At 53.0% G+C, this 25,425-nt stretch overlaps 1 protein-coding gene across 1 annotated transcript; it reads left to right on the forward strand.

The window, feature by feature from the left end:
* The first annotated feature begins 7,075 nt into the window (after positions 1–7,075).
* LOC144950358 (alpha-2,8-sialyltransferase 8E-like) lies at positions 7,076–25,144 on the forward strand. The gene is made up of 10 exons (XM_078880473.1): positions 7,076–7,203; positions 7,887–7,942; positions 14,960–15,037; positions 15,346–15,432; positions 17,093–17,234; positions 18,708–18,820; positions 19,072–19,164; positions 20,853–20,970; positions 21,102–21,236; positions 24,815–25,144. The coding sequence occupies exons 1-10, from the start codon at positions 7,165–7,167 to the stop codon at positions 25,142–25,144; spliced, it is 1,191 nt and encodes a 396-aa protein (XP_078736599.1). The 5' UTR covers positions 7,076–7,164.
* Positions 25,145–25,425: the final 281 nt, after the last annotated feature.

Raw genomic sequence — 25,425 nt, forward strand, 5'->3', positions numbered from 1 at the left:
CAAGGTTTTCTCAGTGTTATTCAATGTTTTTACATTTAGTTTACTATTACACTGCATTCTATGGCGTAATTAACTATTTTTGTGCTTAATAATCTTAAAAAAACTATATTTAAATACAGTTCGTAGGAGTCTGGAACGGATTAATCGTATTTACATACAATCCAATGGGGAAATTAGGTTCGAGTCACGACCAAATCGGGTTGCGACCAAAGTTATGGAACGAATTATGGTCGTGACCAGAGGTTCTACTGTACACCACACTCCCGGTCAAAGTGCGCCATCTAATGGGGAAATGGGGGTATTACAGGAGGAAGGTAAAATTTAATTTAATAATAATATTTGGACAAGTTCGGCGGGCCTGATTTAAAAGCCCAACGGGCCGTATACGGCCCGGGGACCGTACTTTGCCCATGTCTGCACTAAATGCAACACTACAGCTCCGACACATCTACCCACATACTCACATATCCACACACCCGCACACCCACACACCCACCCACATAGCCACCCACACACCCACCCACATAGCCACCCACACACACACACATCGACACACCCAGCCACCCGCACACACACCTAGCCAACCACACACCTACCGACATAGCCACCCACACACACACCCACCCACACACCACCCACCAAAAATTCCCAGCCATCCACCCACCCACACACTTGTGGGGGCTAACACCCCCCTCCTCCTCTCCCCCCTCCTCCTCCGCCCCTTCTCGCTGGGCTGCCGCCGATCGAGTGATCGGCCTCCGCGCGTTCTCTCTGTCGGACATGGCTAGTGGCTGGCTCCCGACCGCCTGGAGTGACACCACATACTCCCCCAGTTACACCACCACTAATGCGGAGGTGGCTGCGTGCTCGCGCGTGCCTGTGTGGGCGCACCCCCCCCTCACCACGGCTCACGCTAAAAATAGCCGTATAAATATGTATGCGACCCTCCCTACCCCCCGTTGGGTCGGCTTTAATCCGCTGTGCAATCACGCACGCGGGCACGCGGCCAAAACGACGGCCAGGCTAACTGAAATTTAACTGTAATTTAACGATAATATTTGCGCGTTCCACCGCTGAGTGCTATCGTCGCTACGTGAACACACTGAGTAAAACGTGCTATGTAAACACGCACGCAAACGTCAGCGATCGTTCATGATTGAATACACGCGCGTTTCACATGTACGCACGTACTCACACCACACCTACGCTCTCCCCATACACACAGAAATCACGCGGCGTCGGTGTTCTGTGCTAAAGTTTATTAATGGCGCGCCTGAAGAAAAACCCTGCGTGGCCCAATACAAAATTCTCAGCGAGCAGCGCCCAGTCTATTCCTATTCAATCCCTGGGTGGACCCTCACTCTGCTTCTCACCTCGCGGTCGTACGCACAGTGTCGCACGGACGCGGTGGGAGTCGGAGTGGCGAGGGTCCGAGAGGTCTCTGCCTGGGGTCGAGTTGTAGCAGCACTCGCCCGCGTCATTCGGACACTGTGAGCGGCTGGGAGTCCGACCATGTGGCTCAATGGCTGCCAGAGCACTGACTAACGTTTTCCCCTCTCCTCCCTTTGTCTCCTCCGAATTCAAAAATCCAGGGTCATGTGGTGTTCCCCTGCCGGCCAACCGGGTGCCTATCTTTCAATTTTAAACCGATGCCCCGCCCCCTACCTGGCGCGGCGCCGCCGGAGCGCCTTCACCCATTGTTTGCGCACCCGTCCTCCCCCCAGTTTCATTGGGGTGGCCGTCCTGTAACCACGCAGGAATTTCCCTCCCACCTCGTATGTGCTGCTCGCTGAGCGTTTGCCCCCCAATGCCCTATTTCCCTGTGCTGGGTGTGTTCTGACTGCGGTTTGCTCGGTGAGCTCGTCGTGTCCATACAATGGTAAGCTAATTCACGGGGCCGCAATGCAATTTGGCCTGGGGGGGGGGGGGGGTCGGCCAATCTCCTGGCACTGGGAAACCGTGGGACGTCCCCACTAGGGGCCCCTCGGGTAAAAACCCATTGTACCAGGTGACCCCCCCCATGAAACCCTACGTGGGTGCATATGTGTGTGTTTAGTGGGGGTGTTTGTGCGTTCATGTGGGGGGGGGGGGGTGCGAAGGGATAGCAGCACTGGCAGAGTTGCTCCATTGCTGTGGCACCACATAGCCCCCCAAGGTGCCCGTCCCCGTCCTGGGTTGACCGGAGCACCTCGCCTGGGCCGCCCCCACCAGGTAGCACCACGGAGCCCGCGGGACTCGCCTGGCCCTCGTTGCTGGTTTCGTGGGCGGTGGCTCCATTCTCTGAGGCTCCCACGGCGGTCTCCTTCTCCACTCCAAAGGCTCCTCCCACCCTCCGGCATCTGCGGGCTGGAGAACAAACTCAGGGGCAGGGCGTCCCCGCCGCCTCCTGGACGGGCCGTTGCATCCTAGGGGATGGGGTCCCGTGCGGCCCATATACGGTGCAAAGCCCTTGGGTATGGGGGGCGCGGGAATCTCGGGGTTTCGGGGTACCCGAACGGCGGGGGTCTCTCTCGCCGGGGCTGCCCTCCATGTTTTTAATCAGCGGACATTGACCACCATCTCTCAGCCCCTCTCTCCGCCCTGGATCAGCACCGTCCAGGGGGAGATCTGACACACCATGGTCCAGGGTCCGCGCCAGTAGGTGGTCAGCTTCCCCACCTGTCCAGCCCCTATGTGCGGAGTGTGCAGCCATACCTTAGAGGCCACCGAGTAGAAGGGGGGCTCCACACGGGGCCGGTGTCCTGCTCTTGCCGCTGATGTGCGGCCTCCCCCTGTTGGTAGGCCCGGCCACGGGCCGCTTGCAGGATCCCCATCAGGTGCTCCACGGGCTGGCGCCCTTCCTCCGGTTGCGGCGGGGGAACGCCGAACAACAGATCTGCTGGTAGGCGAGACTCATGACCAAACATCATTAGGAACGGAGTTTGTCCCGTAGATGTGTGTACCGTGGTGATGTACAAATACGGCCGGAACTGCTTACACGCGAAAATCACGGCATACAGTTCCTGACGGGTCACGCAATAATTCAGTTCGGCCCCGCTCAGGCTCTGGCTGGCGTATGCGATGATCCGCTCCGTCCCATCCTGCACATGTGACAACACCGCGCCCAACCCACTACTGCAGGCGTCGGTGTCCAAAATAAAATCGGTGGAAAAGTCAGGGAAAGCCAGGGTGGGGGTATGGGTGAGGTGGTCCTTGAGGGTGGTGAAGGCCATCTGGCAGGCCTCCGTCCACTGATAGGGGTTCTTAGGAGAGTGAGTTGGGTGAGGGGGCGTGCAATCTCGCTGAATCCCTTCACAAATCGAAGATAATAAGTGGCTAGCCCCAAAAATGACCTGATTTCCGTCAGGTTCCTCAGCCGTTGCCATTCCACTATGGCGCGTACTTTTTCCGGGTCGGTGCGCACCCCTGCCTCGCTGACGCGGTGTCCGAGGTACCCAACCTCGCGCTGCGCAATATGACACTTTCGCGGCTTGAGCTTGAGATGGGCTGCTCGCAGTCGCTGGAACACCTCCTGTAACCTGGACCAGTGCTCAGACAAGGACCTACTGAACACTATCACGTCATCCAGGTAAATTAGGCACTGTTCCCATTGCAAGCCCCGCATCACCAACTCCATCAACAGCTGGAAGGTCGCAGGCGCGTTAGTGAGTCGGAACAGGAGTACTCGGAACTCGAACAGTCCCATCGGGGTGGTAAATGCGGTCTTTGGCCGATCCTCCTCCGCCATCTCCCCCTGCCAGTACCCGGATGCTAGATCGAGGGTGGACAAATACCGTGCCCCTGCGAGGCTGCCAAAGGTGTCATCGATGCCGGGAATGGGGAAGGTGTCGCCAAGGGTAACTGCGTTCAACTTTCGAAAATCAACACAAAACCGGGTCGACCCATCCTTTTTCGTCACCAGTACAACCGGGGCAGACCAGGGGCTCACTGATGGCTGGATTATGTCATCACGGAGCATATCCACGACTGCCTCTTTAATCTGGGCCTGTTCAGGTGCGCCCACTCGGTATGCGGGGAGTTCACTGAGTCGGGCGGCACCTGTGTCAATTTGGTGCTTAACGAGGTCTGTCCGGCGCACATCCGAATCGTGCTCAATGAACACGTCGGCGTACTCCCACAATAACCCACGCAGCTGATCGGCCTCCCCCTTGGGTAAATCTGCCCAGGGTACATGTAGCGCGTCAAACAGGGGGACGACCTCTGCCCTGGGAGTCGGACCGACTCGCCAGGCCATGTCCTGGTTGTCCTCGGGGCGGCAGGGGTCCTCAGCCCAGAGGGCAAACACCGAGTTGTTAGAGTGGTGTGCGTGCAGGGGGTGTATGGTGGCTACCGTGGTGCACCATCGTAGCATTGCTGGGGTACTGTGGGGGTTAAATATCCGCATAAACAGTCGGCCCCTGTCCGCGTTTACTAGCGTGGCTGACCCCACCCCACAACCCCATACCGTGCCGCAAACTCCGGGTGAGGAGTCAGCATTACCTCACCCGATGGTCGGTGTACGGGGTCAGTGGAGGGTGTTGCCACCGGCACCAGCATCTCTGCGAGAGGCCCGATGGTGACGGCCAACACCAGGGTAGTGGCCACGGGTGTGAAGCGGGGGTGATTTGTTTCTTGTCCCAGGAACGGAATCTGCTCCCTGCTGCCTTCCATGGTGGCGCATCGCTGGCGGGGCTGTATGTTGAGCCCCAACTTTTCCAGGAGGTCGGTACCTGCAATACACTCACGGCACAACACGCTCGACACGTAGAATTCTTGGTCACACACCATGTGCCCGAGACAGACCTCCAGGGTGACCCTCCCCAGCAGTCCCATCCCAGCTCCGTTTGCAGTGTGCAGCGCGCGGTCCGGGGCCTGTAGGCCGCCCACGTCAACCTCGACCATGTTGAAGTGTACGGCGCTCATGAGCGAGGCTACTGCCCCCGTGTCTAACAGAATCCGGGTACATCGCCCGTTTACCTGCCCTTCCTCCAGTGACGTGGCCCCCATGATCTTCGCCACCAGCTCTCGCAGCCAGTCGCCCGCAGTCACCGCGTCGTTGGGTGTTGTTGTCGGCATCTGCGTGGAGGTCACTCGCTCACCATTATTATTATCGTCTATTTGTGTCGGGACCGCGTCGATTGCAACCCTAGTTGGTCCACTCTCTAAGGGGCGTTGGCGTTTAACCTTGGCGCGTGTCTAGCACGGGTGATCTGGGGATAGTCTCTCACGAGATGCAACCGACGGTCGCTCAGGTAACACACCCGGGGATGGGTGGTGGCTCCGTAGGAGGCCCCCTGCCCAGTCCCTCTTCACCCCACCCCGAAACGCATCTGCCCAAACTCTGCCTCTAGTTGGAATACCCGCCCGGCTAGTCCCCCTACCGTGGAGCGTAGTCCCCCCACCTCGGACTGGATGGTCTCCACTGTAAACTGCAGCTTGGTCATATGCCCGCGTACTTGGGTCACCTTGTCGTCTACTTGGGTCACCTGCCCGCGGGCTTGGGTTACCTCCCCACGTAAATGGGTCACATGGCCGGCTATTTCCCCTATGCCGGTCTGTAGCCCCGCCAACCAATCCTGGGGCTGTCTCGCAGGGTCCCGGAGGTTCCCTCGCCCCCCCCCCCCCCCTTAATGAATGGAGCAAGCGAGTCACTGGAGTGAATGAATGGAGCGAGCGAGTCACTGGAGTGAATGAATGGAGCGAGCGAGTGACTGAAGTGAATGAATGGCACGAGCGAGTGAATTGAGTGAATGAATGGAGCGAGCGAGGGAGTCACTGGAGTGAATCATTGGAGCAAGCGAATGGAGTGAAAGAACAGAGCGAGTGAACGAGCGGCTGTAGTGAATGACTGCAGCAAGTGGCTGGAGTGAATGAATGGAGCGAGCGACTGGAGTGAGTAAATGAATGAATGGAGCCAGTGGTGGACCATCAATCGGTGAATCGACGAGAGTTGGGAGGTGGCTTCGCTCCCCAATTCCGGGCAGTGCCGGTCCAAGAGGATCATGGATGGCGCCGTTCTCCTCCCGGTTGGTATAGAAAGAGGAACTTTTACTGGTAGGAACCTCCTGGTTACACCAGCCCACAGGGGATTATTGTGTCCGTCGTGCAGGGAGGGGCTGGGTGGGGAGGGTGGGGCTGGGTGGGGAGGGTGGGGAGGGGCTGGGTGGGGAGGGGCTGGGTGAGGAGGGTGGGGCTGGGTGGGGGGTGGGAGGGGTGGGGCTGGGTGGGGAGGGGCTGGTCACCCCGTGGTGCCCTTATAAAACTCAACGTTTAACCTACTCACGCCGGCTTGTGCCCGCCCTCACAGTCGGGCATATTTGCGGAATACACCACGCCGCCGTTGACCCTGGCTATTGACCGAGCAACCCAACGTTCCTACCAGCTCTCTCCGCAGGAATGTGTTTTTTCATGCACCAAAGTGTAAGGGCCTCGCTACTGAGGGGCTCCATAGCTCCTTTTGTTTCAGAAGCGACCTTGGCTATCAACGAATGACATCTCCAACGAAACAGGGCTTGTTAACATCGTCGTCATCGCCGTGTCGAAATTCATAGCGGCAGCCAAATATTTGCTAAACACGTGACGTTGATTCTTAATGTTGGAGGGGAAAAACCTGGGAGGAACCCGGAGAAAAATCCACGCGACCACGGGGACAGAGAGAGAGAGACACGCAAACTCCAAATATACAGCAGCAGGCGTCAGGGTCGAGATCGAATGCACGACCTCCTGTATACCAGGTGAGGTAGTTAACATCTCCAAGCCACCGTGATGATGATGATGAGAGAGAGACACGCAGACTCCAAATATACAGCAGCAGGCGTAAGGGTCGGGATCGAATGAACAACCTCCTGTATACCAGGTGAGGTTGTTAACATCTCCTAGCCACCGTGATGATGATGAGCGAGAGACACGCAGACTCCAAATATACAGCAGCAGGCGTCAGGGTCGGGATCGAATCCACGACCTCCTGTATACCAGGTGAGGTAGTTAACATCTCCTAGCCACCGTGATGATGATGATGATGAGCGAGAGACACAGAGACTCCATATATACAGCAGCATGCGTCTGGGGTTGGGATCGAACCCCTTCGTGTGCCACAGTTTGCCGGCCTTCATCGGGTGCTGCTGCTTTAGGGGGACCGCTCAGAGGAACTAACGATGCTCTGGTTTGCTTTGTCATTGCAGAGCGATGTCCAACATGCCACGTGACGTCTTCCAGCACCACCAGGTATGTCCACTCCCAAACCCCCAGCCACTTCCCACAAGTTTTGCGATTAATCAATCACGTGGCCACGTACATGAGTGAGTGAGTGTGCGAGCGAGCGAGCGAGTGAGTGAGTTCGTGAGTGAGTGAGCGTGTTAGTGTGCGAGCGAGTGATTGAGTGTGCGAGTGAGTGAGCGTGTGAGTGCCTGAGCGAGTGAGTGAGCATGTGAGGGTTCGAGCAAGTAAGTGAGTGTGCGAGCGAGTGAGTGAGCGTGTGAGTGTCCGAGCGAGTGAGTGCGTGAGTGAGTGTGCGGGCGAGTGAGTGGGCACGTGAGTGAGTATGTGAGTGTTCGAGCGAGTGAGTGAGTGTGCTTTACCGAAATAACCAAAGAATATGAATTCCTGAAGTCACGAAAGCTTTAAGTGAAAATGTAATTAAAGGATATGCAGTTTTAAGGAAATGGATTGACACCCGGCTGTTTGATGATGAAGGTGAAGGAAGCTTGGGCAGGAGGCCTCAATCCAACAATCGATTGACCCTGGCTGGCTGATGATGATGGAGGTGAAGGAAGCTTGGGCAGGAGGCCTCAATCCAACAATCGATTGACCCTGTCTGGTTGATGATGACGACGGCGACGACTGTGTAATCCCACGACCGCCGCACTCAGCAGCTGACCCCAGTGCACCGTGTGTTTCTCACCTCGCAGCAGGAGAGGAGGCGAGGCGAGGCGACGGCGGTCGATGGTGAGCAGCCGAGCGCTGGGTGAGTCCACAGAGCAAAAGACAAAGATCCACCCGTGTAGCCTGCAACGGACTCTTGGGGCAAGTGCTGTTAGCGAGAACCTATGAAGGGCGGAACGGCACACGAGGGGGTGGATGGGCCAGCACCACGCCCGGCCGCCTTTGTCTCCCCAGTGGCGATGTTTTTACACACCGCACCAGGTACTCATTTCCGGCTAAGTCGACCCAGGGGGGGCCCAGTACCGGTTCAAATAATCGTCACCGGGGTTGGCCGTGAGCGGGAATCGAACTCGGGTTGCCAGGTTCGTAGCGCAGCGTGCTAACCACTACACTACCGCTCCCCACACACAGACACACACACGCGCGCACATACACAACAACAACAACCGCCATTCACCACGAAGTGACAGTGACGTCACCACGACGCTTGTTCCAGGCCATGTGCACCTTGAGGCCACGTGAAGTGTCGAAAGCCCGCTGGCAGGAGGTCACGGGGCAGACCAAGGTGCCACAGGTCGACTGACTGAGATGACCGAGATGACTGGCTGATGCACCACCTGTGCCCCCTACTGTGCCAACTTGCTGTGCTTTAGCCACCCGGCGCTCCGCTCGTTGTTGTGAGCGTCGCTCCTCCGCCCTCTATTGTTGTTGGAGGGCGACTGCCTCCAACTGCCCAATAGCGTCCTTCACGAGCCTCCTCCACTTAGGCTGATATTGACACCGCTGGTACCAGTCATCGGCAAGTCCACTCAGCTCCACTTCCTCCTGCACCACATAACTCCATCTCTTCTCTAGCCCGTTCCGCGCCCGTTTAGCCCCTTTTATCCGGCCGAACAAAAGCTGTTTAGGCATGCGGTGGCTGGGTATGTGGGCTACGTGACCCAGCCAACGCAGCCTTGCCTGCCGGAGGAGCTCACCGATGGGACTTTGCCTAGATTTATTCAAGGATTTGTAAGCTCCTCACACAATCCAGCCTGGATAAACCCAGAATGGATCGTAGGCAGGCCAGCCTAAATGTTTCTAACTGGCGAAGATGCACCATGTTTCGCAAGCATAGACAAGGGGGGGGGGGGGGAATGACCGTGGCCGAGAAGACCTGAAGCATCTTGCGGAGCGACAGACCAGGTAGTTTCCACACAGCGTTATGCAACCGATGAAAAGATATTGCCGCTCGACTGATTCGGAGTGAGACCTCTGCTGTTAAACCGGAGCCGGTCATGAGCACACAGCCCAGGTAGGTGAAACTGTCCACTTTTTTCACAACTGCTCCATCACCGTTTGGGAGTTGTAGGGGTCGAGTATCCAATGGGACAAAATACCCAGGCAGGTGCTTAGTTTTGGTGCGGCTCATGGTAAGGCCCCGCCTCTTAGTGGCACGCTCCAGTTTCAGCAGCAGCGTCTCCAACTCCTCCTCTGAATGAGCAGCTATTACCAAATCATCGGCATACATAACGTAGTTGACCAATAGGGAGCCATCCCTTGACCGCACCCGGGCATCGATCATCCTCCCATTATATCTGTACCAAATGGAAAATCCCCCGGTACAGCTATTGAAGGCTTCACGAACTACGTAGTCAAAATAGATGTTAAATAATGTGGGAGCCAGAGGACATCCCTGTCGCACCCCAAGGTGTACAGGGAAAGGCTCTGATTCCCGGCATGAAGAACAACCCAGAGCCCAGGCCGTCTGATGGTATCATAGGCCAGGTCAATAAAGCAGAGATGTAGGTCTTGTTGGAATTCCCGATACCTCTGCTGTGGCAGACGGACAGAAAATATGGCATCTGTGCAGGACCGGCTTTTCCTGAAACCGCATTGGGGCTCCGCAAGCCTCTCCTCAGCGTGCCTAGCAAGGCGATGTTGAATAATCCTTGCCAGGACCTTTTCCGGCACACTGAGGAGTGAGATGCTTCTGTAGCTGTTACAGTCTGTGCGGTCCCCCTTCTTAAAGAGGGGGACCACCAGGGCATCCTTCTAGTCCTGCGGAACCCGTCCAGTTGTTCAGACTGTTGTTATGACGTCATGTAGGGCAGTCTGTGCACAAACGCAACCCTCCCTCAGCATTTCGCTTGGGAGATCATCTCTGCCCGGTGCCTTTTCTGGTTCCAGACTCTGGATCGCCTTCAGTACTTCCTCAACACATGCACATACACACACGCGCGCCAGCGACGTTTTACGGGAGCACTTTTAAAATTCCGAATTTAATTACTGGTGTCTCCCACACGCCCATCATAAACCCCCTGTTTGTGTGTGAGAGAGAGAGAAGGAGAGACACCCAGACCCTGGGTTCAACTCCCATGATTTCAGCTGTGCTGGTTCAGAGTCTCCGACATGGACATTATGAATCGTGTATGAGAGAGAGACACCCAGACCCAGGGCTCAAACCCTCAAGATCTCAGCTATGCTAGCTTCATGTCTCCGACATGGCCATTTATGAATTTCCCTGAGTGGGAGAGACACACCTAGACCCTGGGACAAGACCCAGGACCCAATTCGCCAACCCAACTGAAGGAGCATTCCAAGCAGGTTAAATCTTCACCACCACCTCCACCGCAGCCCCCAACTCAGTCCACCCAGCAGTGTTCACGGATTTCATCACCACCAGTTCGTTTGCAATCGACAGGTCGCGTAGCCGCGGTGGGGTTAAACACGTGGGTAACTCCCACCATTTCCCCAATCCACGGTGGCTTAACTCCCTTGCCTGGTATGCAGGAGGTCGTGGATTCGATCGCGACCCTGGCGTCTGCTATATTTGGAGTTTGAGTGTCTCTCATCATCATCACGGTGGCTACGAGATGTGAACTACCTCACCTGCTATACAGAAGGTCGTGGGTTCCATCCCGACCCTGACGCCTGCTGCTGTATATTTGGAGTTTGTGTGTCTCTCTCTCATCACCATCACGGTGGCTAGTAGATGTTAACTACCTCGCCTGGTATACAGGATGTTTGTGGGTTCGATTCCAACCCTGCCACCTGCTGTATATTTGGAGTTTGCGTGTCTCTCTCATCATCTTCATCATCACGGTCGCTAGGAGATGTTAACTACCTCACATGGTATACCGGATGGCCGTGGGTTCAATTTCGACCCTCGCACCTGCTGTATATTTGGAGTTTGCGTGTCTCTCTCTCTCTCTCTCAGTGGTCGCGTGGATTTTTATCCGGGTCCTCCGTTTTTTTTTCTCCCAATTTAGAATTGACATCATGCATTCAGAATATTTGGCTGCTGCTATACATTTTCGTACTATGGTGATTATGATACTTCTACTTCGTTGAAGCTATAATTTACGATAGCCAGGTCGCTTATGAAAAGTAACCATAACAGTGGGGGCCTTACCTGGTAAAAGAAAACGTTTATTAGGTACCAAACCCCCCCCCCCTCATATTGTAATGACAGGGTGCAACCTGCTGGCCGGAAGGGGAATCACGGGTACGGGCACTGTTAAGTACCAACCAATCAGAGAAGGCGGTGGATCTGGGGCAAAGGTAACAGGTGGGGTTAGCCGAGATACTCCGGGAACCTGCTCGAAGGTTCCACGAGAGGGCGTGGCCAGAGGCAGGGCCTAGCCACGCCTGGGGGGATATAAGGGGGAGTGAACCCGGGGCTCAGGGCTCGTGTGTGGGGTCCTGGTTGCATCGCTGCTCGCCGACATCTCTCTCTGTCGTCTGGCCACATGGAAGATCTCCTGCGTGGTTTCCATCGTCGTCATCATGCTACCAGCGAGCGGTGTAGCCCATGTGAGACTAGGCTCTAAGGAAAGCTGTTTCGGGTGTGGACCAATCAACTTCAAGGACAGTGCACATTATCAGAGTTATGTTTTTTGTTTGCATTATGACTGTAGATATTGTGGTCTATGTAAACATGACTCCTTGTAAAAAAGGTGTCAGTTTTGTTGCCAGATAGAAGGGTAAAAAACCAATTATCACATTGCCATCAGTGAGCTCCTCCGGCAGGCAAGGCTGCGTGGGCTGGGTCATGTAGCCCGCATGCTCAGCCACCGCATGCCCAACAGCCCAAGCAGATTCTGTTTGGCCACATAGAGGGGCTTTAACGGGCACGACATGGGCTAGAGAAGAGATGGACTGATGTGGTATGGGAGGATGTGGAACTGAGTGGACTTGCCGACGACTGGTACCAGCGGTGTCAGGATCGGCCTTTGTGGAGGAGGCTCGTGAAGGATGCTGGGACTGGGCAGTTCAAGTCAGTGGCCCTCCAGCAACAACGGAGGGCGAAGGAGCGACGCTCACAACAACGAGCGGAGCGCCGAGCAGCTAAAATGCAGCAAGTTGGCACAATAGGCGGTACAGCTGGTGTGCATCTACCGCTCATCTCGGTCAATCAACCCATGGCACCTGCTGGGTCTGTCCCGAGACCTCCTCCGGTCAACGAGACTTCGACACTTCATGTCGCCTCAAAGTGCACCTGGCCTGGTACAGGCGCCGTGGTGACGTCACTCGCACTTAGTGGAAAATGACGGGTATTGGTGGGTGGGTGGTGGGAGGGTTGGTGGTTGGTCGGTTGGTAAGCGGGTGGGTTGTTTGGTTTGTTTTTTATGGGTTGGTTGGTGGGTGGGTGGTGGGTGGTGGGTGGTGGGTGGTAGATGGGTGGGTGGGTGGTAGTTGGGTGGTAGATGCTTGGTGGGTGGTGGGTGGGTGGTGGGTGGGTGGGTAGGTTGTTGGGTGGGTAGGTTGTTGGGTGGGTGGTAGGTGTGTTGGGTGGTAGGTGGTGGGGTGGTAGGTGGGTGGTGGGTGGGTGGTGGGTGATGGGTGGGTGGATTGGTAGGTGGGTGGTGGGTGGTGAGTGGGTTGGTAGGTGGGTCGATTGGTAGGTGGGTGGTGGGTGGGTTGTGGGTGATGGTTGCGTCAGTGGCTTTACGTTATTTTAAAACCCCCCTCCACACCCCACCTGTAGATTTTATCTTTTTCATTGTCCCACGTAAAGGTCCAACTGAGCTGATATGTCGCACTTTTATAGATACTCTTTGGAGAGCTGTGTAGCTTTTCTCTTAGCCGCGACCTGGCTTTCACAAATGATGACTCAACAACGTGGCTTATCAACATCATCATGATGTGCACATTTATAGCAGCCAAATACTCTAAACGCGTGATGTTCATTCTGAATGCGGAAGTGGAAAAAAGAAAACGAAGGACCCGGAGAACAAATCCACGCGATCACGGGGAAAGAGAAAGAGAGACACGCCAACTCCAAATATACAGCAGCAGGCATCAGGGTTGGGATCGAGCCCACGGCATCCTGTGCACCAGGCGAGGTAGTTAACATCTCCTAGCCACCGTGATGATGATTAGAGATTCCCCCCCTCTCCCTCGAGGCAAGGTTCGGGGGTGCTGCGGTGACTATGAGATATTAACTACAGCATTATAGCAATGGTCAGCCACGGCGGAGGTATTAGTTCTAACCGTGTTTCAGATCTGCCTTGTGCTCGCGAACATGGTCCGAGACATGACGTTTCGTTTCCCCAATGTAACAATCACCACAGGTGCAAGTTGGCGCAGTAGGGGGCACAAGTAGTGCATCAACCAGTCATCCCAGTCACTCGACCCGTGGCACCTGGGTCTGCCCCCGTGACCTTCTGTCAGTGGGCGTTCGACACTTCCGGTGGCCTCAACGTGCACATAGCCTGGCACAAGCGTTGTGGTGACATCACCGCCACTTAGTGGCGAATTGCAGTTGTTGCTGTTGCGGGTGTGTGTGTGGTTGCGCGCATCTGTGTGAGCCTATGGGTCTCTATGTGGGTTTCTGTGTGGGTCTCTCTGTGGGCTCTGTCTGGGTCTATGAGTCTCTATGTGGGTCTCTCTATGGGGGATCTTTGTCTTTCATTTATTGGCGATCGTCGGCAGGCGGGTGGAGTGAGCCCAGTGATTGATGCCAGATCTGTAACCAATCTCTGGTTGTGGCTTTGCTCTCCAACACACCGGTGTGCTATACTACTGTAGTGTGTGTAAGTACTGAGGCGCACGCACTATATTTGTGGAGGCAACGCGTTAAATAAACAATTCACTGATCACTGGGTTCTATTGTTAAGTGTGGCTATATTGTCCTAGACTGTTCACTATGTGTGTGTGAGTTAGCTATCACCGGGTCGGTAGCACACTTGCTCCGGACCCACGTTTCCCCGACTAAACCTACATGACGACGAGGAGCGGTAGCGACGAGCAGAGTCCTTTGTCAAGGCGCCCCTTCCCCCCTCCAACCCAGCTTAAATATACGCTGCCAAGCCTGGTGGTGCCCATTCAGACGCTGTCTTTCCGACAGACTTGTTCTTTACCTGAGGACGGCTGCTTGCGTTGTGGCCGAAACGTCGTGAGAATTATTTTACTATATTTTATTTTTATTATTTTATTATTTCCCTTCTACGTGACTTTACCGAAAGAACCAAGAAGAGCAGAGTCCTCTTCAGTGGATCCCCAAACGAGCCCCCAGTCCCCTCGGCGCTCCCCCGTTTTATCACCTGGCCGCCGCCTCTCGCCGCCCTCGGCCACGCCCTCTCCTGTATCCCGACTGGAGCTCCCCGCTCCCGGTCACGTGACCGCCAGTCCTCCAATGGTGGCTCCCGGCGCTCAGCGTGGCTGGCGCAACAGCGTAGAAACCACTTTGTGTGTCTCTGCAATAGTAAGGAATTTCCATGTTTTGTTTACGTGACAAACCCTTACTAATTGTGTTGGGTGGTGGCGGGTTAAACGACACTTTTATAAACAGGGTGCTTCAAAAATGTCTTAACACTTATATTGGACTATCGTTTTTAATGTAAAAAAGCAGATAATACACTGTAACATAATAACAAATGTGTGTAAATAGCGTTAAAAAGTCAACGAGTCTACCACTTGTTCGCCATCGTTGTCAACGCATGCCTGGAATCTTCTCCAGGTGGTCTCCAGAGCCCCGGAGGCACGTTTCTTGCGGTATTGTTAACATTATTTTGAAGCACCCTGTTTTTACACGACCTAACCCAACAAACCTGTATTATGGTCGCGAAAGCCTATCACATGTTAAACCCATCTCCGTCGTTTCCTCTTTTCCCAGACCGAAGGCGAAAGTCAAACTGAGCCCTCAGTGCCAGAAAACCTTGATGAGCACCGCCAATGACCCTCCGCCACAGACGTGAGAACACATCGGTTCAACATCCGGACGGAATGGGGTGGGGGGGTTTGGATGGTGGTTGTCGATGGATGCTTTAGGCCAACTTCAGCGTGCTGGGCCCTCCGTGACCCCGGTGTCGGTGCAGTGGAACGTTAAGTGCTTTGCCACACTCCCCAGGTGAGCGACTGGGGAGTGATCCACTGGAATTGCTCACCGGGTGATCGACGGGGGGAGCGCCATTCGGATCGTTCACTGGGTGAGCGACTGGGGTAGTGTCGCGGTCGCGGGCGGCGGGGGTGGTGGTGACCCTGCTTTGTCTCTTGCCTTAGGTTCAACGAGCAGTCGGTGGTGGAGAAGATTATGAAGGTTCGCGATTGTCCCTGGCTCGAGAACCGCACCGAGATCGAAGCCTTCTGGTAAGGCGTTTCACTCTTGGCACGTACGATGACGGCGGCAGCGGCAGGGTGGGTGGGCGTTTTGGTGTGGCCTGTCCTCACGGCGCCCGGCCACCTTTGTATCCCCCGCAAAGATACTCGCGGTTCTGCTGATCGCAATGTTAGTGGCCGTGGGCGTGGGGGGGGGGAAAGTCGAACCCTGGGGGGGGGGGAGGGGGTCGCCGGGTTCACAACGCGGGGTCGCTAACCGCTCCCCCGTGAGACACAAGACACACGGACAAAGATACATAGTAAAACAAACAATTTTTTTTTTATCAAATTGTAAATAAAATAAAAAAACTGTTTACAAATTTTGGAAAAAGAAGTGAAAAACTGTTTACATTAATTTATTTTAAATGTTTATAAAATAGTAAAAAAAATTGTAAAGAAATACTGTTTAAAAACCTTTTTGTTACGTAAAATAACAGATGAAAACTATGAAAAAGAAAAAAAGAACGTAAAAATATACGTACAAAAAATTGTTAACAAAAACTGTAAAAAAATTGTAAAAGGAAATTGCGAAGAAAAAAAGAACTGTTAAACATTTTATTAAAAAGTACAGTTAAAAAAAAATTGTTAAAAAGTTTCAACAAAAATCCCCTTGACCTCCCGTGGAGCAGTGTCACGGCACTCGCCCGTGGCACTCCCTGGCGTGGAGTCGCCCTCTCGTGGCCGCGAGCTGCAGGTCGCGGAGCCTCCACGAGGGGGCCCACAAACAAAGCACGCACCACGAGACGCAGCTCACAGCGATACCACCACAGGCATATATCTCCAGGACTGGCTGTAGTGACTGTGTCTCTCTCCTTGTCTCTCCATCTCTCCGGCTGTCTCCATCTCTCTCTGTGTCTCTGTTTTTCTTTATCAATGTCTCTCTGCATCTCTCTCTGCATTGCTCTGTCTGTCTCCATGTCTCCATGTCTCTCTGTCTCCATCTCTCTCCGTCTCTGTCTCTGTTTCCCTGTCAATGTAACTCTGTATTTATCTCTCTCTGCATCACCCACTCTCTAGATCTCTCTCTATGTTTAGAGGCCTAATTAAGGCACGGCTCCGGCTGGAGCACGCATACCACACACATGTCGGTGATGTGCACGTCTTCTTCGAACGCTGGGGAGCTGGAAAAGCCCTCTGTACCAGCGTGGGCGGCACCCTCATGTTCACCTTCTGAAGCGCTCGCTCGTCAACGTGGCGTGCGCAATGACCACCACCACCACCACGTGACTTTTCTTTCGTGTTGTGCGCGGTGCTTTTAGCGCCACGGCGCGTGGATTTGTAGCGTTTATTTTAATTTGTTTGCTGGTGACTGTGTATTTCATATCGAAATCGCCTCCAGTGCTGTTTCTGCTGGCGGCAATAAAAGTTTTTTAAAAGTCAAAAGTCTCTCTCCCTCCGTTTCTCTCTCTGTCTCTCTCTCCGTCTCCCTCTTTCTATTTCAATGTCTCTCTGTATATCTATCTCTGTCTCTCTTTCTCTCTGTCTCTCTTTCTCTGTCTTTCTCTCTGCCTCTCTCTCTCTAATGTCTCTGTCTGCCTCTCTCTTTGTCTCTTTCTGTCTCTTTCTCTGTCTGTCTCCACCTCTCTCTGATGTCTCTCTCCGATGTCTTTCTCTGATGTCTCTCTCTGCATCTCCATCGCTCTGGTCTCAGGTCGACTCACGCGAATGCAACGGGAGGAGCGAGCCAGGTGGTGATAACGCAACGAAACTCGCCCATCAACACAAGCATCGTCTTCAACCAGAGGAGGAAGACGCTCGTGGTGGACGCCAAAGTCACGAATCTCTTCCTCAAGGTGCGACCCTGGGAGTGGTGGGGTGGGGAAAGGGAGTGCTATCGCGCGCCTACCACACACACAGAGACACACACAGTGACACACAAAGACAGTGACAAAAATCCCCCATATAGCCTTAACAGATTGTAGGGGCAAGTGCTGTTAGCAAGCACCTATGAAGGCCGGAGCGGTACACGAGGGGGTGGGTGGCCAGCAACCACGCCCGACCGCCTTTGTCTCCCCAGTTTACGATGTTAACACACCGCACCAGGCACTTAGGCTGAGTCGACCTAGGGGAGGCCCACGACGGGTTCAAATAATCATCACCGGTGTTGGTGGCCGTGAGCGGGAATCAAACTCGGGTCGCCGGGTTCGTAGCACGCTAACCACTGCACCACCGCTCCTCGTGAGACTACGGGGCAGGCAGGACAGTAATCGAATATAAGGATTCGTGTTTTGTTTTTCGGTTGAGCCACATCAGAATGTTTTATTTATCTTGGTAAAATCCGATGAGCTTTGAAGCCCTTTTTGACAAACTCAACCTATTCCATACTCTTTCGTTTTTTTGGTAAAGTCACGAAAGCTTCAAATGAAGATTAAACCTATTTTGTTTTTTGTTAACTGGTGTAAGGCCCCAGTGAGCTGCTACAATGTTCCTTTTCAGGAGCGACCTGGCTATCACAATTGATAACTCACCGAAGTGGGCTGATCATCATCACCACGTGGAAATTTATTTCAGCCAAATACTCTAAACGCACGTTTCTAAATGTGGAGGGAAAAACCGGTGGATCTGGAAAAAAATCCCCGCGACCACAGGGAGATAGACACGCAAACTCGAAATATACAGCAGCAGGCGTCAGGATTGGGATCGAACCCACGAACTCCTGTACACCAGGCGAGGTAGTTAACATCTCGCCACTGATGTCCAGTAGGGATGGGTTAGAAAATTACAACAACCAACAATTCTAGATTTGAAGCTTTCGTGGCTGCAAGGATTCATATTCTTAGGTTTTTTCGGTAAAGTCACGTAGGTAAAAAATTCTTACGTGACTTTACCGAAAAAACCTAAGAATAACAACCAACAATACAAAACACTGATTGGTGTGCAAAGTACAGCAACGGTATTAAAATCATGTAAAACTAAATTAATAAACTAAAACTAGACTGTGTTTTAATTGTTACCGGGTACAGGAAGGCCCAACTGAGCTGCTAGGTAGTAGCTTCTTTGCAGAAGACGCCTGTCTGTCACGAATGTCGTTCAACGGTCGTCGGGGAAGCGAGATGGCCAATGGGTCTCCAACCGATACCCCTCTCCCAGTGCCATCTCCACCCATGGCTACGCCAGCTACCAACCTACAGCATGGCTGATCACGATGATGATGATGACGAGTGATCACTGATGATGGTGGCTAATGATGATGACTGCTTCCGCTGATGATGGCTGATGATGGCTGCTGATGATGATGGTGGCTGATGATGGTGATGTGGCCGTAGGAGTTCCCCGAGCGGAGTGGGCGCTACCCTCGCTGTGCTGTCGTGGGGAACGGAGGGATCCTCGCCAACAGCTCCTGTGGCTCCCAGATCGACGCAGCGGACTTCGTGATCCGGTGAGAGGGGAGGGAGAGTGGGGAGGGAGGGAGAGAGTGAGGGAGAGTGAGAGAGAGGGAGTGTGAGAGTGAGTGTGTCTATAAATGTGGGCAGGGTTGAACTCTAGACATGTGAGCACGATTGACCTCTAGACGTGTGGGCAGGATTGAACTCTAGACGTGTGGGCAGGGTTGAACTCTCGACGTGTGGGCAGGGTTGAACTCTCGACGTGCGGGCAGGGTTGTGGCTCACCCCCTTCACTGTCCACCAGATGCAACATCCCTCCCGTGGGGGGCGACTTCCAGGACGACGTGGGAAGCAAAACGGACATCGTCACCTCCAACCCGAGCATCTTCATCAATCAGTGAGCGAGCGAGCGAGTGCGCATGGCCGCGTGCCGATGGTCGACTCAGCCTCAAGTGTGCAGAAAACGACGCCAACTGGGGAGACAAAGGCGGCCCCGGCCGTGGTGCTGGCTCAACCCAACTCACCCAGCCAGTGTACAATTTCTCCTCTTCACGAACAGCACTTACCCCAACATTGGCGGATCTTTGTCGTTTGTGTTGCCTCGGTCGACTCAGCCTCAAGTGAGCACACCAGTGTGCCATGTGTGTACTGAACGTTGCCATTGGGGAGACAAAGGCGGCCCTAGGTGCGTTGAAGGCCCAACCAACCCGCCCGGTGTGCCCGCACCACCGGCCTTCACAATTGTTGACTCACTAACAGCACGTGCCTCAAAGGCTACACACGGGGGAATCTTTATCTTTCATGATAGTTATTTTTTTGGGCTATATTGCGTTAATATAAACGTTATGTCATTAAACCCGTCACCACCCGACACAGCCAATAAGTCAGTTGTAGTGTCACGTGAACATAACTCAGCCAATTCGTCACAAGTTCAGGTGCACCGGTGTGTTGGAGAGCAAATCCATGACATTTACAACTCTGAGTCTGACGTTTCGCAAGCAATTACAACCGGCTTCATCAGGTGGGACGGCCGGATTTGTGGAGACATCCTCCCTCCTCTTCCGTTCCTTCAAGAGAGGGCTAGATGTGACGACGTTCCTTGTGAGCTCCTCACTGAAGTCAGTGGGGGGGAGGGATTTGATTTGTGCTTTGTTTGCAAGGGCCTCTGTGCCGTGAGCAGAGTCGTCCAATAGGAGGTAGGTGGGCGAACGAATCAGGGGCCGACCGTCCTGGGCCACGCCCCCCGCCCCTGCACTACGACGTCTGTCGAACCCTGGCGACGCTTGTGGCGCCACCAACTCGGAGTGGCGGTTATCTGAACCGGTCCTGGGCTTCTCCCCTAGGTCAACCTGGCCTCAAATGAGTACCTGGGTGTGACTCTTTGGTTATTTCGGTAAAGTCACGTATAAAGAGAAAATAATAAATTAAATACTAGCATACGACGTTTCGATTGCAACACAAGCAATCATCATCAGGTATAAATGAAATAGAAACACAAATCTAGTATACTTAGAAATGTAATGTAATACAACAGAGAGTCGGATAACATAACAGTCAACACCCTACCTGGTTGATTACTTTCTTCCTGAGAATGCTAAATTTGAGAGAGATAAAACACAGAACCAGAGACATATAGACAGACATATAAGTAGAGACAGATATCACAGAGATACATAGAGAGAGAGAGAGACGTACATAAGCACACAGAGAAACCACGTCTCTGTGTCGAGGCCTTAAATAGAGAGAGGGGGCGGGGGCGGAGAGAGAGGGAGGGGTTAGAGGAATTAGCATGTCAATGAGTGGCACGATGCAGAGAGGGAGAGGGACAAACACAAAGACGGCCCCGCCGTGGTGTTGGCCACCCACCCCCTCGTGTGCCGTGCCGGCCTTCATAGGTGCTCACTAACAGCACTTGCCCCAAAAGTCTGTAAAGGCTATACGGGGGATCTTTGCATTTTTGTTTGTAACCCCATGTGCATTTATACATGTGTAACCCCGTGTGTGTAACCCCGTGTGAGTGTGTGTGAGTAACCCCATGTGTGTGTAACCCCGTGTGTGTGTGTAACCCCATGTGTGTGTATGTAGATTCGAGTCCCTGATCGGGAGAAGGAAGAAGTTCATCAGGAAGATGTCTTCGTACGGAGCCAGCATCCTGCTCATCCCAGCCTTTACCGTGTCTGCATTCACGTCGCTTGCGTACAGGGTAACCACGGGCCCACTCACATCCACCGTGTCCACCAGTGTCCACCTGTGCACCACGTGTCCATTCTGGATCACACGTGGCAGCGATTCCTCACACCCCCGTCCCCCTTCCTCCCCCCACGCCCCCCCCAGGCCATATTTACCCTGGAAGACTTTGAGTCCCAGCAGCACGTGGCCTTCTTTAACCCCTCCTACATGAGGGCCATCTCTCGCTTCTGGATGAAACGTGGCGTCAATGAGTCGCACATCACCTCGGGCCTCATGATGGTAACGATGCACCACGGGAACAGTCTCCAGTGTCTCCCAATGTCTTCCGTGTCTCCCAGTCTCTCCCAGTGTCTCCCCATGTCTCCAGCGTCTCCCAATGTCTCCCCATGTCTCAAAGTGTCTACACCCTGTCTCCCAGTATCTTTTAGTGCTTCCCAGTGTCTCCAGTGTCTGCCAGTGCCTCCCCGTGTCTCCCAGTGTCTACACCTCTGCCTGCTCGTGTCTCCCAGTGTCTCCCAGTGTCTCCCATTTCTTTCAATGACTCCCAGTGTCTACACCTCTGCCTCCCTGTCCCCCGTGTCTCCCAGTGTCTCCCCGTGTCTACACCACTGCCTCACGTGTCTCCCAGTGTCTCCCCGTGTCTACACCCCTACCTCTCGTGTCTCCCAGTGTCTACCTGCGTCTCCCCACGTTTCCATTTTTGTTTCATTAATTTAATTAATTTTTTGAGTAAAAGCTCGCCCCAATTGGAGAGGGCATCGCAATACGTTATGGTATAAATTAAACGAAGGTAGTCCTCCTACCTACATGTTGCACACCCGAAATTAAGGACGTGGGCAGGTGCTCCAAATCGAGGGCTAACACATTAATTGTGATAATCTATAAAATGCAACAGCACGTGTGTCATACAGAAATTCTCAACCGAGTCGCCATTAACCACGTGACTGTTGTACAGGTCAGGTTACTCAACAACAGTTTCCCTTAAACCCAATTCCACTACTGATAAACCATCTTTGTCTTTAATCATAACCTTAACACTTCACTATTCGAATATTACTTTAAACCTAAGCTGTATGTCTATCTATACCATCCACTTATATTAGTATCTTACACCCATTATCTGTACTGTATATGTACTCTATACGTACTGTAAAAAAACAAATTTGGGTCCTTTTCCTGTAAAATGCAACAGCACGTGTGTCACAAACACAGCAAGTCGCCATTAACCACGTGACTGGTGGACAGGTCCGGTTACTCAATAACCCTGTCAGCCACCTATAGGCCCGACTCAGTATCGCATGCTGGTGTCCACACGAGCATTGATGTACTGCACAGGACATAAGGGACGTTCACAAAACCACACTTTAATCCATTGCTGCACGAGGAAATAACTAAAAGAGTGGTCAATTCCTAGTGTGCCACATATAAAATCAACACACGTACCAAAATATCGACCACAGGCCAAAACGGCACGGTGTCGTGGTAGCACAATCAGATAGTGGTTAATACTGAAGCACAAATCAAGAGATAAGATCAACTGGTTTTTAGTCAAGGTGCAGCTCTGGCAGATGCAGAGGGAGCAGCCTGTGTCTCCCCGTGTCTCCCCATGTCTCCCTATGTCTCTCCGTGTATCCTTGTGTCTCCCAGTGTCTCCCAACTTCCCCTTGCATCTTCCCTCCTAAGTAAGTCTGAGCATTTCTTTATGAGTCCACCGCTACGGTGGCTAGATGTATAATCGGAATTTACGTGCCTTTCTCTCTCCCTCTCCGCGGTAGCGTTGATTTTTTTTCAGGGTCCTCTGGTTTTTCCCCCCCACATTCAAAATCAACAACACACGTTAATAACATTTGGCTGCTGATGTAAAGTTCCAGACGATGATGATGATGATAATAATAAGCCAATCTTGATTTGAAGCTTTCGTGACTGTAGGAATCCATACTCTTTGGTTCTTTCGGTAAAGTCACGTAGGTATAAAATAAAATAAATCACGAAGTTTCGGGCGCAACACAAGCGTCCGTCATCAGTTGGGAAAGCATGGTCTGCTGCTGAGGCAGACTGTTTAAAAAGGTTTGAAATGGGTGTAGCCCAAGGGTCATAAAGAAGTGGCCGGGGCCAGTGATGTTAATGTGAGAAATGAGCATGTAACTGTAAGATAGGAGAGCGGCCTCCTGATCATGCAACTGTAAGATAGGAGAGCGGCCAACTCGACGAGGACACAGAAGTGGCTGTGTTAATGTGAGAAATTAGCATGTTAATATGAAATCGAAGAGTGGTGCAATCCAAAGGCATGAGTGCAACCCAACGGGTGCAATCCAAAGGGCATGTGAGTATGAGAGTGCAATCCAAAGGACATGTGAGCATGAGAGTGCAATCCAAAGGCATGAGAGTGCAATGCAAAGGACATGTGAGCATGAGAGATCTAAGAGAGAGGCATAGAGAGAGACACACAGAGAGTCGGAAATAACAGCTGACATAGGCAGGTAGGATGGAAACATCACAGTCAGTTAAGACTTTATTTGGTTAATAACGTCCTACCAATGATTGCTCAGTTTGTACCCATCCTCTCGGTTGAAGTTGTGTCTGTGTTTATATATCTGGATGGCTTCATGAACAAATCTCTGAAGGTAGCTGGTAGGCTTGCAGAGTACCTCTGTCTTGGAAAAATCAATTTCGTGTGAGCCCACAGCGTTAAAACAATTATCGGAAACGGCAGAGGTATTGGTCCTACCGTTTTCCAGATCTGCCTTGTGTTCACGAATGCAGTCCGAGACATTTGGTTTCGTTTCCCCAATGTAACTGCTGCCGCAACCACAACTCAGTTTGTGTGCTGTGTTGAAACGAACCTGGATCTTGTGTTTGTTTAAGATTTTGGAAATCTTTTTGGTAACCCCTGATATGTACGGTAAAGTGATGGTTTTGGATGGATCCTCAGAAGGTTGTTTCCGTTCATCCTCAAGGTTGTTTCCATTCATCCTGAGGGCTTGGTGTACGTGCTCCAACTCACTGGCTAGGTGGTGCTGGTCGGAGATGCAACGGGCCCTATGGTGTAGTGTTTTGATGAGGGAATTCTTCTGGGCTGGATGGTGGTGGGAGTCAGGCTTTAGATAGGCATCCGTGTGGGTGGCTTTCCTGTAGACCGAATGTCCCAACGAGCCATCAGGTATCTTCTCGATCAAAACATCCAGGAATGGTAGCTTGCCATCATTTTACACTTCCATGGGGAATTTAAAATACGGGTATATGGAATTGACGTGGTTGAGAAATGGGTTAAGTGCTGGCAGGCCATGTGGCCAGATGATGAACGTGTCATCCACATATCTCTTCCACAAGGAAGGACATAGGGTGGATGTCTGGATGGCATCAGTCTCAAATTTGTCAATGAAAACATTCGCTACCACTGTCGATAAGGGAGAACCCATTGGGGTACCTTAATTTTGTTTGTAGAATATACCATTCCAGGTGAAGTATGTGTTGGTAAGGCAGTGCCTTACCAAAGTTAGTACATTTGGATTCAGTCCTTGTTGCACCCGAAACGGCGTGATTTAATTAATTTTATACTTACGTGACTTTACCAAAATATGCAAAGAGTAATAATAAACCACTTCATTGAGATATCATTCATGATAGCCAAGTGGCTTCTGAAAGAAGAGCTACGTAGCATCTCAGTGATTCCTTACGCATTGGGATCCTCGGATGTAATGCACATTATACATTCGTATTTATGTTAGCAGCTAAAAATGGTTAAATAGTTTAAATAGCATGTATACACTCCCATAAAATTATCCCCGTGTCTCCCAAAACATCTCCCACCCTCCCCTATCTCCCCCCTCCTCACTCCCACACCCTTCCCCCCCCAGACAAGCGTGGCCATGGATCTGTGCAACGAGGTGCACGTCTATGGCTTCTGGCCGTTCGTGTACGACCTGCCCACCCCGGTGCAGGTGAAGGAGGACGAGAGAAGGAGGAAGCCAAAGAAGAGCAGGAAGAGGAAAAAGCGGGCGCAGGCCGCCGTGCCCCTCACGGCCGCCCCTGTTGACCGACCGCTGGGCCGCCGGCTGCCCCACCACTACTATGACAACCAGCAGCCCAAGTCGGGGCACTACATGCCCAGCGAGTTCGCGGAGCTGCTGAGGCTGCACAGCCGCGGGGTGCTCCGCCTGCACGTGAACGCGTGCGGGGGGCAGTGATAGCGCGGCGGTGGTGGCGGCAGCGCCTGGGGGGAGGGGGGGGCTGGTTGTTACCCACGTTCCCACCAGAACCCACGTTCCCAGCAGAACCTACGAACCCCCCAAGAACCCACGTTCCCCCTCCAGAACCCACGTTGCCACTAGAAACCTACGTTCCCCCACCAGAACCAACGATCCCCCCAAGAACCCACGTTGCCACTAGAACCGACGTTCCCACCAGAACCCACGTTGCCCCAACAGAACTCACGTTCCCCCCAAGAACCCACGTTCTCACCAGAACC

The sequence above is a fragment of the Lampetra fluviatilis genome, chromosome 57 (genome assembly GCF_964198595.1).
Source record: "Lampetra fluviatilis chromosome 57, kcLamFluv1.1, whole genome shotgun sequence".
NCBI lineage: Eukaryota > Metazoa > Chordata > Hyperoartia > Petromyzontiformes > Petromyzontidae > Lampetra > Lampetra fluviatilis.

Coding starts and splice junctions, on each gene's coding strand:
- LOC144950358 (XM_078880473.1), top strand. CDS start 7,165: ATGTCCAACATGCCACGTGACGTCTTCCAGCACCACCAG. Junction 15,038..15,345: donor AATGACCCTCCGCCACAGAC/GTGAGAACACAT, acceptor CTCTTGCCTTAG/GTTCAACGAGCAGTCGGTGG. Junction 15,433..17,092: donor ACCGAGATCGAAGCCTTCTG/GTAAGGCGTTTC, acceptor CTCTGGTCTCAG/GTCGACTCACGCGAATGCAA.